This window comes from Zingiber officinale, chromosome 6B, assembly GCF_018446385.1.
Source record: "Zingiber officinale cultivar Zhangliang chromosome 6B, Zo_v1.1, whole genome shotgun sequence".
NCBI lineage: Eukaryota > Viridiplantae > Streptophyta > Magnoliopsida > Zingiberales > Zingiberaceae > Zingiber > Zingiber officinale.
In genome coordinates, this window is record NC_055996.1 from 117,826,259 (window position 1) to 117,840,071 (window position 13,813).

General features: G+C 36.3%; 1 protein-coding gene and 1 long non-coding RNA gene across 3 annotated transcripts; one reads left to right on the forward strand and one right to left on the reverse strand.

The window, feature by feature from the left end:
* The first annotated feature begins 184 nt into the window (after positions 1 to 184).
* Positions 185 to 9,414, forward strand: LOC121989191 (sorting nexin 2A-like). 2 transcript variants are annotated; one of them, XM_042543077.1, is made up of 6 exons: positions 185 to 1,432; positions 2,647 to 2,856; positions 2,968 to 3,228; positions 7,895 to 7,981; positions 9,150 to 9,254; positions 9,331 to 9,414. In XM_042543077.1, exons 1-5 carry the CDS (start codon positions 356 to 358, stop codon positions 9,228 to 9,230), a joined length of 1,716 nt encoding a protein of 571 aa, XP_042399011.1. In that variant the 5' UTR covers positions 185 to 355; the 3' UTR covers positions 9,231 to 9,254; positions 9,331 to 9,414. The 2 variants fall into 2 exon arrangements, with proteins under 2 accessions (XP_042399011.1, XP_042399012.1); XM_042543078.1 differs by having other exon boundaries at positions 9,150 to 9,233.
* An 867-nt stretch (positions 9,415 to 10,281) lies between these two features.
* Positions 10,282 to 13,271, reverse strand: LOC121989194. Its single transcript, XR_006114202.1, has 3 exons — positions 13,181 to 13,271; positions 13,007 to 13,074; positions 10,282 to 10,659 (listed from the first exon to the last, which is right to left on the reverse strand). It is a non-coding gene; the product is annotated as an uncharacterized LOC121989194 (long non-coding RNA).
* Between the last annotated feature and the right edge of the window lie 542 nt (positions 13,272 to 13,813).

The window sequence follows — 13,813 nt, forward strand, 5'->3', positions numbered from 1 at the left end:
ATTACGGATCCGGGTCCGCGGGCTACAACTCAATTGCTCTTCCAGGACCCGTCGAGTAAGACGGATCCGATAAGACATAGCTTGGGCCATGTTAGACCTGGTCATAACAAATCGAGCAGGACCGAATCAACCGCCTCGAGATGCAAAAGAACATTTGAATGAGATTGATCCAAACGCAGTCACGTGACCAACGTGAGACCCGTTGCGTACTCGCGTCGGCGTCCCTTATCCTCACCGTCGGTGCGCGGTTCTTCCTTCTTCCGCCTTCTCTCCGATCGCTTCCTCATCCGGCGATTCTCCTCCGATTTTGTTTGATTGATTCTTTTTTGGGGAAGATTGCGGAAATAGAGAGGCGATGATGGGACCGGAGATTGCCTCTGGCTTCGACTCGCCTCCGGAGAGAGAAGAGATGGAGAGCCTCGCCCTCTCCGACGCCTCCGCCAGCGCCTACCGCTCCGCCATGTCCTCCATCCCCGCCTCCATTTCTGCATCCTCCGATGGGGATCCACTCCTCGCTCCCCCTCCCACCCTCCACTTCCCCATCTCCTCCTCCGCCTCCGGCCACGGCGGGAATCCCGCCACTTCCACGGCTTCCTCTTTCCTAGATCCGCCCTCCTACGCGGACGTGGTCTTCAGTCCATTCAACTCGCATAACGGCCACGGCGGCTGCGGCAGTGGCGCTGATAATGGATCCTTACTCCGCAGCGATTCCTCCCCCAGATCCGCCCGTGCCGCTAAGTCAGACTACATTAAGATCTCCGTCTCCAACCCGCACAAAGAGCAGGAGACAGCGAACTCGCTCGTCCCCGGCGGTGGGACCTACTTCACCTACTTGATCACCACCCGAATGCGCTCTGGCTTTGCGTCGAATGGGGACGGAGAGTCGGAGCCTGTTGAGTTTGGCGTGCGGCGGCGGTTCCGAGACGTGGTCACTCTCTCTGATAGGCTTGCGGAGGCTTACCGGGGGTTTTTTATTCCTCCACGTCCGGATAAGAGCGTGGTTGAGAGCCAGGTGTTGCAGAAGAACGAGTTCGTGGAGCAGCGTCGGTCGGCTCTTGAGAAGTATTTGTGGCGATTAGCGGAGCATCCGGTGATCGGGAAGAGCGATGAGTTTAGAGTGTTCCTTCAGGCGAAGGGAAAGCTTCCATTGCCGACGACCACTGATGTTGCTTCAAGGATGCTGGATGGGGCGGTGAGGCTTCCAAAGCAGCTATTTGGGGAGGGAGCAGCTGCACAAGTTGTGCCGCAGGAGGTAGTGCAGCCGGCAAAGGGAGGCAGAGACTTGCTGAGGATATTTAAGGAATTGAAGCAGGCAGTGACTAATGAATGGGGAGGAGTGAAACCATTGTTGGTGGAGGAGGACAAGGAATTTTTGGAGAAAAAGGAGAAGATGCAGGATCTTGAGCAGCAACTCAGCAGTGCGTCACAGCAGGTGAGTAAAGAATTCTGTCAAAAAAAATTCTTTTTTTGCATTAGTTACCTGTTGATTTTTATAGCGGTCAAGTATCCAAAAGGTGATTTTTTATATTGAGATTGGAGATGAAATCTTTTAGACTAGATTATTTGATCGGTTCACTGAAGTCTTAAGGATAGAATGTGAATCTTATGAATTAAAATCCTACTTTTTATATCTTTTGGATATGGAAAAGCAAAAGACCACATTGTCCTCTATCATCTAGAGATTCTAGTGCCCTGGTAGAGAACGTTGTATGCTTATATTGAATAATTTCTGAATGAAACTACAAATTTGATTGAGTTCAAGTACATATTGCCAAATCTAGAACCAAGAAAAATTTTGTAAGCAGTGAAGCATGCTAGCACCTTAGCAAATGTTTGACGAGCATGTCTGGATTGGCAAAGTGATACCACTCTTTCTCTTAAAGATGTTGGGAATTCATCTCAGATAAATAATAAAATTTTCTTATACAAATTGCATTATAGGACTGAGCTATTCCTTGTTATTTACTTGTGTAAATTTTTGCACAAAAATCTTTTTTAACTGGAGATCTTTAACACATTAACATGTTTTGTGTAAATATTGTTACATAGTTGTTGCTTTCATGTAATTTCTATTTAATGTCCTGGAATGCATAAGATGGGAAGATAGACATGCTGTGATTAATTATAGAGCTTAGGAAGAGCAACTATATGCTGGCATATACTTATCCTAACTATTGTGATTGGATCCGTGCTCCTGCAAGAAAAATTGAGAAGGTAGGAATTTCTCCTTCTGTGAGAATGAACACACGGTTTCTTTTAAGGTGCATCAGGGTAATGGCTGCAAGGTGACATGGATCTGTGAGTTCGTTTTTTAAAAGTAGTTATTGCAAGAACACGATATGTGTTTGGAATGTGAGGTTTACATGTGCTTTCTTCTAAAACAGTAGCAATGATTTTATAATTTGTTCACTTTATATTTTCAATATGACAATGAATTGTGGTCTAACAAAGGTTACAGACTTGCATTTTTTTAATTGTTTCTACTGTTGATTTGCAATTTACCAAAACAGTTTAGGGTCTTTCATCATAATGTTGATTTCCTCACCATGAGTTGACTTTTTATTAGAATTGCAATTGTTTCATCTCTGGATTTTTCTCTTCTGGCATCCTAATACATGACTAATTGCACTTTTTTTTCTTTGGCAGGCTGAAGTTCTGGTTAATGGACAACAAAGTATTGGTGAAACAATGGGAGAAATAGGTTTGGCATTCATCAAACTTACAAAGTTTGAGACCGAGGAAGCAGTATACAGCTCTCAGAGAATACGAGCTGCTGATACCAAAAACGTTGCAACTGCTGCTGTAAAAGCCAGCAGATTATATCGTGAACTAAATGCTCAAACTGTCAAACATCTGGTACTCATTAAATATTAACCAGTTGACATGAATCCTTACATATTAAAGTAGAATGAATCCTCTGTGTTCTTTTGATGTTTTGAATACTTATTTGGTAATATCCAATGACAGGATACACTTCATGAACATCTAGGATTAATGCTTGCTGTTAACAGTGCCTTCTCAGAGAGAACCAGTGCTCTGTTGACTGTGCAGACCTTAATGTCAGATTTGACAACACTAAATACAAGGGTCGATAAACTTGAAGCTGCATCCTCTAAGATTTTTGGTGGCGACAGATCAAGATTACATAAGATAGAGGAGCTAAGAGAAACAATTAGAGTTACTGAGGATGCTAAAGGTTGTGCAATAAGAGAATACGAGAGGATAAAGGTATTGCCGAATTTCTAATAATACTTAATATGAATAAATTGCAATGTGTAAATGTTATCATATGTTGGAAAAATTACCACCGTTAATCATTTCACAAGTTTGACTTTACTCGTCCTTACAACTGAATATCATATTTGCTTTTATCGCCTGTGCCTATTATAATATTTTATTTACTAACATTCCATTAGAATTCCATTGCCATCAGAAAGACAAATAGATAATTATGAACTTAAGGAAACATTGAGCTCATATGACCATTACATCCTCTCCTTTTTAATTACATTTTCTTTATTCTAGTAGTTAGTTTTTAAAGTTGCTCTTCATAATTTAATTATTTTTATGCATATTCTACCATCAATTAACATAATATAATTGATTGGCATCAATTAACATAAAATCTATATGACTGATAAGTTACTATTAATGTAAAAAAAAATGCTTATTGTAAGGTTGTCCTCCACAATGGAATATTATCAAATTTTCTCTTCCATGAAGAATCACAAAATATGTGTTTATGTAGTATTTGAGCAGTAATTTTGATTGGTGTTTTTGGGTTTTAGGACGAATCTAGGCACTTTGGAAGGGTGTTTTCCTCATATTTGCTTCTCATTAGTGAGCCTCACCTATTAAGAAGCAACAAGAACCATATGTCTTGTTGTTCAAGCTTTACCCTGACTTTTTCAGGTCTTATAACTAGCTTTCAGTAGCTTTTGCTGCCCAACTTAGTCAGCACAGGTTTTACAAGCTTAAACCACAAGGCAGTTTCATCCTCTTTCTTAGATAGTTACCTTTCTACAGACTGTATACTCAGAATTCTTAAAGACAAACTAGGAAATTATAAGTATACAAACTAATTTGGACAGTAGCTAATTACAAGCTTACATAAGAAAATTAAAATAGTAAGGACATTACACGAGCATACTTGCATGAAATTGAAATCACACTTGTGCTAAAGCACACTTGCACATGCTAGCACACTCTTACAACACACACTAGCACACTTGCTCATTCTCTCTTGCTTTGTCTGCTCTAGGTGAGATGTCGGGATAGTCTTTTATAGGGCATGTTGGCTATGAGGATTGCTTAGAACAGAAGGAAATAGGACAATGAGCTGTCTTCGTAATGGAGAAGAAAGAATGGGACAAAGAGTGGTGGGAAGGAGCTGTTTCGTGAGTGGGGAATAAAGAAGGGAGGCACAGTGGAGGATGAGTTGTAGCAGGTAGTGGAGAATCCACTGAGTAAAAGTTTCTGTAGGTAGAGAAATAAAATTAGCTGACGCCATGACTTACGAATTGACACGAGCTGACGTCATGGCTTATGTCTATTGCTATGGCTCTATCATGTTGTCAAGATAATGTTCACCCATTAAGTCTAAAGACGGGGCTCTAGGACGGGTAGCTTGAGTTGGGGCGTTGGCTCTGTTCAGAGCATGCTTGTAGCATATTGCTAATCTTGTTGAGCTGGCCAGTTTCTTTGTTGCCCACCTTTCAACTTTCTTCTGATAATGTTGATAGTGGGTCATATGTTGGGTAGAAATATTAAACGGAATAAATCTGGTGCTCAATGTCTCTTAGCCAGTATGTTTCTCCGACTAATATGTAATTGTCTGGGTTTTCGTGTTGATCCCATAACCAATTGTTTCTTTAGATCAAAGCACGTAAATGCTTAAGTTGATCTGCTGGTGGTGCTGCCCACTCCAGATCAGGATCGGAGGGATATTCTTCAATTTCTAATTGAAGATCATTTATCTCATGGATGTCTATTTTGATTAAGTGTCTAGCTTGACCTATCTTTAGATTTATCCACTCTGGTGAGGAGCTTGTAATTCAAACTTCCTGGTATTGTTGTTGTCAAGTAAATAGTTTTGTATATCCTCAAGTTTTTCTCGAGGAGAAATGGAATTCATCCTCGTATTTTGTGAATTGTTGAAGTTCTTGATTGCCAAACCTCATGGTCTTCATGGATAGACAGAGAAAGTTATGAACTTTTGGAAGTTCCAATTATTAAGATTACCATAATCAATGCTTTATCCAATTCTTCTCGACAATAATATAAAAACTAGGAGGCAAGAAGTACTCTTGTTATGTAGTTTTTTCTGGAACACAAACAGGAGTCTATTATGACTGGGAAGAAGTCCAAATAGCTATCCAAGGATGTGAAAAACCATCCTATAAAGGCTTTTACTCCCTAGATGAAGAATTTACTTCTGCTAGGGAATGCATAGGCACTAACTTCTTCATAAGCACTTTATTAAAGGGAGGTGGAAAAGTTTAGTCAAACAAAACATATGCTCAAGCAACTACCACTGAGCCTGAAGAAACAAGCACACAACCTTCAGGCTTTATTCATAGGCCCAATTACTCAACTTTGGCCCAGCTTAAAGTAAAAGCTGCTCTTTAGAACAACGAGCTTCAGAATCAATGCTTTTAGATTTCCAGACTACTATCCTAGAAGACATATCCACATAGGTTCGAAGAAGTATGGTTGAAAGATCAACTTTCCAAACGTTCCTTGACTTATATGAAATACTTGAGACATTTCATACAAACCCTCTTGAAGGTATGACAATTATCTACGAAGTTGAATTCAGTTATAAACTGAAATGTCAAAAGCTCTCCAAAACATATGTAGACTCAGACAAATATGATTGCCAATGCCAACTACTTTACTCCTTTAGAAAAACCAATATTGACTTTGAAAAATGTCCCAAGAAATTTCAGAGGAAGGCTTATTACTCCATTTATTTAAATGGATTATGGACTTCTACACAAACTTTGGGTAAACGACATGATTTCCGTTAAAGACTTCTCAAAGAAATTGGGCAGCATTATAGCTCACGCCCTTGATAAAGAAGAAACATTTGTTATCTGCACATTTGAAACTCCCCGCCAAAGTGGATAAATTTTAAGATAGAACCAGCCAGGCATTCAATCAAGATAGATATCCATGAGATAAATGGTTTTCAATTATAAATTGAAGAATATCCCTCTGATCCTGATCTGGAGTGGGCAGCACTTCCAGCACCAGCACCAGCACATCAACTTAAGCATTGGTGTGTTTGATCCAAGGAAATAATTGGTCATGGGATTAGCATGAAGATTGAGACAATTACATGCTAATTGGAGAAACATACACTAAAAAGATCTATTGGCTATAAGAGACATGGGCACCAGATTTATTCCGTTTATTTTTTCTACCAAACATACGACCCTCTACCAACATTGTTAGAAGAAAGCTGAAAGGTGGGCAACAAAGAAACTGGCCAACTCAGCTAGATCAACAATATCCTACAAGAGTGCTCTAAATAGAGCCAACACCCCAACTCAAGCTACCAGTGTCAAAGCCCCGTCTTTAGATGGAATGGGTGAACATAATCTTGACAACATAATAGAGCCATAGCAATAGACGTAAGCCATGACATCAGCTTGCATCAATTCGTAAGTCATAGCGTCAGCTAACATTATTTCTCTATCTACATAAACTTTTACTCAGTGGATTCTCCACTACCTGCTACAACTCATCTTGCACTACTTGTTGCCTCCCTTCTTTATTCCCCACTTACGAAAACAACTCCTTCCCACCACTCTCTGTCCTCTTCTTTCTTCTCCATTACAAAGACAGCTCATTGCCCTCTTTCCTTCTCTTCTAAGCAATCCTCATAGCCAACACACCCTATTAAAGACCATCCTAGCATCTCAGCGAGCATACGAAGCAAGAGAGAATGAGTAAAGTGTGCTAGTGTGCTTTAGCACAAATGTGTTTTCAGTTTCATGTAAGTATGCTCGTATAATGTCCTAACTATTTTAATTTGTCTTATGTAAGCTTGTAATTAGCTGCTAGCCAAATTAGTTTGTATGCTTGTAATTTCCTAGTTTGTATGTTTTCTCGTAAAATGTCTATGACAACTTAATAAAATTTTCTAGGCTTTTTTCGCCTCCTTTATCTTAAAAATTTCTTAGATCTTATCCGAGTATACAGTTTGTAGAAAGGTAACTATCTAAGAAAGATGATGGAACTATTTTGTGGTTTAAGCTTGTAAAATTTGTGCCAATTAAGTTGGGCAATAAGAGCTTTCGAAAGCTTGTTATAAGACCTGAAAAAGTCGGGGTAAAGCTTGAACAAGACATTATGGTTCTTGTTGTTTTTTAATAGGTGAGGCTCACTGATGAGAAGCAAATATGAGGAAAGCATCCTTCCAAAGTGCTTAGATTCGTCCTAAAATTCAAAAACACCAATCACAATTATTGTTCACACCAATCACCGTTTACAGTTAAAAACACTGAAAAACAAAATATTAACTCCAAACCCAATTTCTACTTCAAAATTCAAAAACAACTTCTAACACACACACACAACAACAAAATCTTATCCCACTAGGTGGGGCCGGCTATTTGGATCTATTTACGCCATTGGGCTTTATCTTCTACTATATCATTATCTATACTTAAATATATTTTATTTTATTTTATTGTCTTAACCAAGTCTTTTTTCTGTCTTCCTCTTTCACGTATGATGTGTGTATTTGTCATTGTTTTGCATCGCCTAATTGAACATTTATTGATTGTCTAAGTACCATCTTACACACACCAAAAAAAAATACAAGAAACCAATGTCACTGTGATGCACTCAATACAAATATCTATTCTATTTGTTTACATTTATCCAGGAAAACAATCGGAATGAGCTCAATAGGCTAGACCAAGAAAGGAAGGATGATTTTCTCAGCATGCTGAAAGGGTTTGTAATTAACCAGGTATTTCTCAGGTTCTTACAATGTAAGAATCAAAATATATAGGTGGAAATTTTGTTCAGCATGTTCCAGTTACTGCTTTGACAATGCTAGTTGGATTCTCCTCTTATTATCCAATACGTACAATTCCTGCAAAACTGAGTGTGTTGCAGTTTTTTCTCCCTTAAATGTATTGCTTTCACCTGGGTGAACATGGATTCTAGGATAAAGTTTATAAAAGAATTTTCTTCTTTTTTGTGAACATGTTGTATTATGCTAAAAAACGCTTCTTTGTTTACCGTATGTCATTAATTTTGTTTTTATCTTTGTTGACAAAGAAATTATGCCATATAATTCTATTTTCTTCCGTATCTGTCACTGTGATAAACTACTAGCTGAAAACTTAGAGGTGCAGTTTCATTTATCTATCTATTATATATATATATATATATATATAAAAGAAAACTAGTATCAGTTCATCTAGTTGCAGATCAAGTCAATAGTTATTATCAGCACTCATCTCACTTGAACTTAGAATTCAAAAATCCACTCATCCTTGATATTCTTTAATGTTGCTTCTTGATCGTACTATGAGGCTACATTACTTGGACTCGGCCATAGTATTCAACACAAGTGTAGATCCAAGTGTCTAAAACAGTGGTTTCTACAACTTTTTATGTGGTCATTACTAATAGACAGTAATATCAGTTGCACACTTGAGTTTCAATGTCTAAATGCCAATATTCAACGCTGATGTAGAAACGGTAGATATACACAAAGGCTATGAAGCACTAGGTTTTGTAGCATAGATATTCCTTTTTAGTTGCGATTTCAAAACTGGCTTGGATTGACTGATTACTGATTAAACCAGGAATCTAGAAAAATTTGGTCCACTTGAAATGATAAAATCAGGAGAGAATTTGAAAAACTGCAATCAGGAACACTGACCGGTCAACCTCCCGGGCAGGGTCTGCATTTGAAAACACTTCTTATTAGGAGAGAATTTCACATCTCCGCTTTTCATTTTTAGAATTCACAATCTAGCTTATTGCATATATATTTTTTTTTTCCTAAAACTGGAATTCTGATTTAGAATCTCTATAGATCCGTGTTAATTTACAAAAAACAGCATCTTTGTCGATTTGTGTCAGGTAATTGATTCTTCTTCCACATTCTTGCACATCTTGAACAGGTCGCTTATTCTGAAAAGTTGGCAAATGTCTGGGCAACCGTAGCCGAAGATACGAGTACCTATGTGAGAGGCAACAGCTAGATTGTGCGTCATCATCAACATCAAGTCGTGTCTATATCAAGCTATTTATAATCAGCCACATGAATCGTGTGAGTGGAAACTAAAATTTTCTCCTTTGCAGCTTCTTCTCAATCACAGGAATGTACACGAACCACCTTGCAGTTGAAAGGGTAACAAGAAAAAGAAAAGGGTTGTGTTTGCTACAGAAAAAGTAGTTCATGGTGGTGCTTGTTTCTGAAATCTGTCTGGGCTCAGCATTTTTAGTTTGCTGTTGTGAATATTTATTAGGTTAATTTTCCGATTTTTTTTCAAAATGCTTCTTAATATTTTAATATTGTCAAAATCCCTCATAAGGTTTTTATTTTATTGTTAAAGTCCTCTCTAATAATCGCAGATAATGAGTGTTTTGATAGTAACATAGAAATTTCAAGGGTTATTTTGATATTAGTAAAACTTTATTGAGTATTTTTAAAAACACTATTAAATGCTTGGAGTATTTTAAACATTATTCTATTAAATTATTTATCCATGAATGTTTTTACCAGGTTATTTTTTTTATATTCCTTAAACAAGTTTATCTAAATAAAATTTATTTATAATTCAACAACTTTAAAAGAAATTTGAATGTTATCTAAATAAAATTCTTAAGTTTTCTTACAAGTTTATCCTTTAGCTTCCTTAAACTCGAATTTTTAAAATGTTCATAGATACAAATGCTCCAAACATTTGTTTCCCATCGTTGAAAAAACATTTGTTCAAGTAAAAAAAAAATGGGGGAAAAAAGTTATTAATATACTAATTAGGTTTAAAATTTCCTTCCATCCATTTGACAAGATGAAGGACAAATAACAATACGATCCAACGATTTAGAACTGCACGAGACAATTCAAAAGGGAGCTAAACTTTGATAAGATAATTTATTAAAACATATATATATATATATATATATATATATATATATATATATATATATATATATATATATATATATATATATATATATCCGCTATCAAATACGTCTTTATTCTGAATCTAATGCTCACTGTTTCCTCCCGTCCAAATAAACACATCATGACAAAGCAAGATTCGTTCAAAACACTGATTGTTCTTAATCCACCACTTCTACTTGGTTTGATACCGAACGAGAATGAAATTAAAAGTTCTACAGACATAACTTAAGTAGTAGTGAACGGCCCTTGGGGTTTTCTTTCCCACTTCATTTGTTGTGACTGGTTTATTCACCAGGCGCGCTGACTCCCTGCTTGAGTCTTTCCCTTTTGATCTTCTTTTTCGACACTGGCTTCTTCTTCTTCGGCGGAAGAGTATTTTGTGCATAAGTATAAAGTGCAAAATTGCCAACAAGGAACAACAGCACGAGGCCCCCTATCACAAGCAAGACCACCAATCCAGGGTTTAATCCATTGGATGCCTTCTCTGTGATTATATTTCCCTGTTGTTAAAATGAAATATAGTTCAAATGGGGGTGACTAACCAAGTATTAAACTTCAATGGATGAAAGAGATTGAAGTATTTCAAGCAAGAATTAAAAAAAAAAAAACAGAGAGAAAAATGAGATGGACATGAAGCAACAAACAAATAAATAAATCAAAAACAGCTATCATTGATGATCATGATCTTGAAGAAGAATCGAGAACTAACTTTCACGAGATTAGAGAATAGTGGAATCAAAAGGTTTGTTAATAAGTCCAATTCGTTATCGTATGCCAGTGAGGAGAGGGTATTATTATAGCGCCATATAACAAAGAACTTACACAAGATCATGGGAGGTTGCAAGTCATGGGATAACACTTGCAAAGGAATAATCAGAGAGCAGTGTCGGAAGTCCACATTAAGGAACAAGTCCCCCTAAAGTTTTACAAATCTCACATGATGACCCCATAAATTGCAACTCATTAGCACTTTGCATCTTTGCCCTGCTCCCGTTAGGATTGCTAAATGCCACTTAAACCAATAAGTATAATTCCAAACAGTATATTATGTGGATGTACGAATATATATATCTTATGTAACTACATCTTAACTCATAACTACATCTTATGAAATAACTGTGTGAGTGATTGAATACAAAGCGCATGAGCTATATATATATATATATATATAGATGCCACGGACCTTATACTGCACACCTAAAATTTTTATTCGGTTTGAAATATTTTTTTTTTGTACTTAATACTATAACCCAACCCTTGAACCTTAAAAGGCAAAACCCTAAATGGTATACCTACAAGCTAAAAAAAATAAACAAAAAAAAACCTTAAATGCATAATCGCGCAGCGTTCGTTTGCAGTATATATATGTTGTGTGTGTGTGCGCGCGCGCGCACGCACACACACTTAAAGTCGAGATTTAAAAAAAAACAAAAAGGAAAATACTATGGGTACATGGCATAACTATAAACTACAAGGGTTTGCATATAGTTTACTCTAATTGCAAGTCATGATGTTTAAACGGTGACAGTAATTAGCTATAATAACTTTGTGAAAAAGTTACAAAACATAAACATAATTTTTTAAAAAATGTGGATTGTCAAATGCACAAAAATTTTATACATTAACAATAGATTAAACATTATGGTTATGCAGCAATACTACTTATTCCAGGAGTTATGTAGTTATACTTCACAATTTCAGAGTTAGAAGATTAACATTCTCTCCAAAATGTTAGATATTGTGAAAAGTTTGAAAGTAGAAGATGTTCTAAGGTAAAAATGTGTCACTTTTCTTTTCCTCCTTTTTACCATGCTTTCATATAATTTTTTTTTCTAAATATGTTTTTACCATATTCCCTCCTTTTGATAGATTATAATCATGAAATCAGATACACTAGCCGATACAAACCCTAACCCAATTAGGTAATTTGGATTGAGACTCTGATCATTCGAAACATATTTCAATGTGATATTATATTTCTTGCTATATGTATGTAAATTAACTGCCCCTTTTACAAATACACACACAAAAAAATGATTAAATATTTAACTAGCATATAAAAATATAAACTAAAAATTTTGTTGGTGAAATTCATTATTGAATGTGTATCTATATATATCATTTGCAATTAAGTTTTCGAAACTAGCAAATATTTTATTAAAATAGTGAACACACTACTAAAACGCATATGAGCAAATTATTTTCCCAAAAATTGATATGCATTTGTCGGTAATTATTTATGCCAAGAACTTAAACAAATTAAGAATAATCTGTTGACACACTCTTGACACTAAATGGGTTTCCTTAAATCTTTTAAAGTTAATTGAACTCGATCCCACCTCAAACTCAAATACGGTGTGGACAAATAAACTGAACAGTGTTCAGCTTAGTTAGTTAATAGCAATGTCGAGTAAAAGGATACAAGTCTAAGATAGCTTTCATAAGGATAAATACAATGAGACCCAACACTGGGGAAAAACAAGCGTCTTACTTTTTTTCTAGCTACAAAGAAAACACAAAATCAACAGGAACTGAATTTTCAATGGCTCATTTCTAGTTGGCCATCAGCAATTCAATATTCTCGATAGTTACTTCTCTAATTCGAAATAGGTTAATCAATCTACCTACGATAACCTTTATGTTAATTGCGAACGGTTTCAGTGCATATGGAAAAGAACAAGCGAGCAGTGAAGGCTCCGACAGATATAAAAACAACAGCATAAAAAAATTTCGCTGCATGCAACCCAAGAAACCAGATCTATAGAGGTCACTCAATATCAAATTAAGATTCGGTGATATTCGAAGAGAATGGGTTAAAATAATTCAAATACGTTAATGAAGCCTTACTGCGGCATCCGAAAACACTTCATCCATGGCAAAAGGGCAAAATTTTCTTCCCCCGATCAGATCCTACTCTGCAAACATCGATCATACAGAATTAACGAAATCATCAGGAGAAATCGATCGCTCTAAAGATAAAAAAACAACATCACATCGATTGAAACGAATCGAGATCCCAACCTTTTCCTTTCTTCCGGTCACCGATCCGAATCGAGGCTTCCCCGGATCAGGGACGAACAAGGAGGAAGGACTCGCTGGATTTGACGAGATAGGCAGGAGAACAACAATAAAAAGAGGAAGAAGAACTCCGGTCACGCACATCGCACGTGCTTTCGATATGCTTCGGATGAGGAACTCCAAACCGGACAAACCGAGCCTTTCGAACCGAACCAAAACCAACGACGGGTGATTTATCACCAAATGCTGATTTAATAAAAATGTTTTTTTAAAATAAATTATTTTAACGTCAAATATATATTTTTTTTAGTATTTCCAAAAAAAATTGGTTTCCTCAATATCTTTTATGTCAAAAATTCAGGATTTGCTTGGCCTATTCCTCCTTGATAAAATAGACTTTTGGCTAAAAATTAACGGCCTCTACTTTTTAGACCCAAACACAGACCATAGAAAAAAACAAACTCGAACAAAAAAACATTATTTAATCTATTAAATAAAATCTATAATACTGGAAGGACACTTTATGTGTGTTTATATAATAAAGGGAAAATTATCAACTAAAATTGTTTTATAGAAAAATAATTTCTGTTGCTTTTAAGATAAATTTAAAAATTATATATATATTTTTTTTCAAAA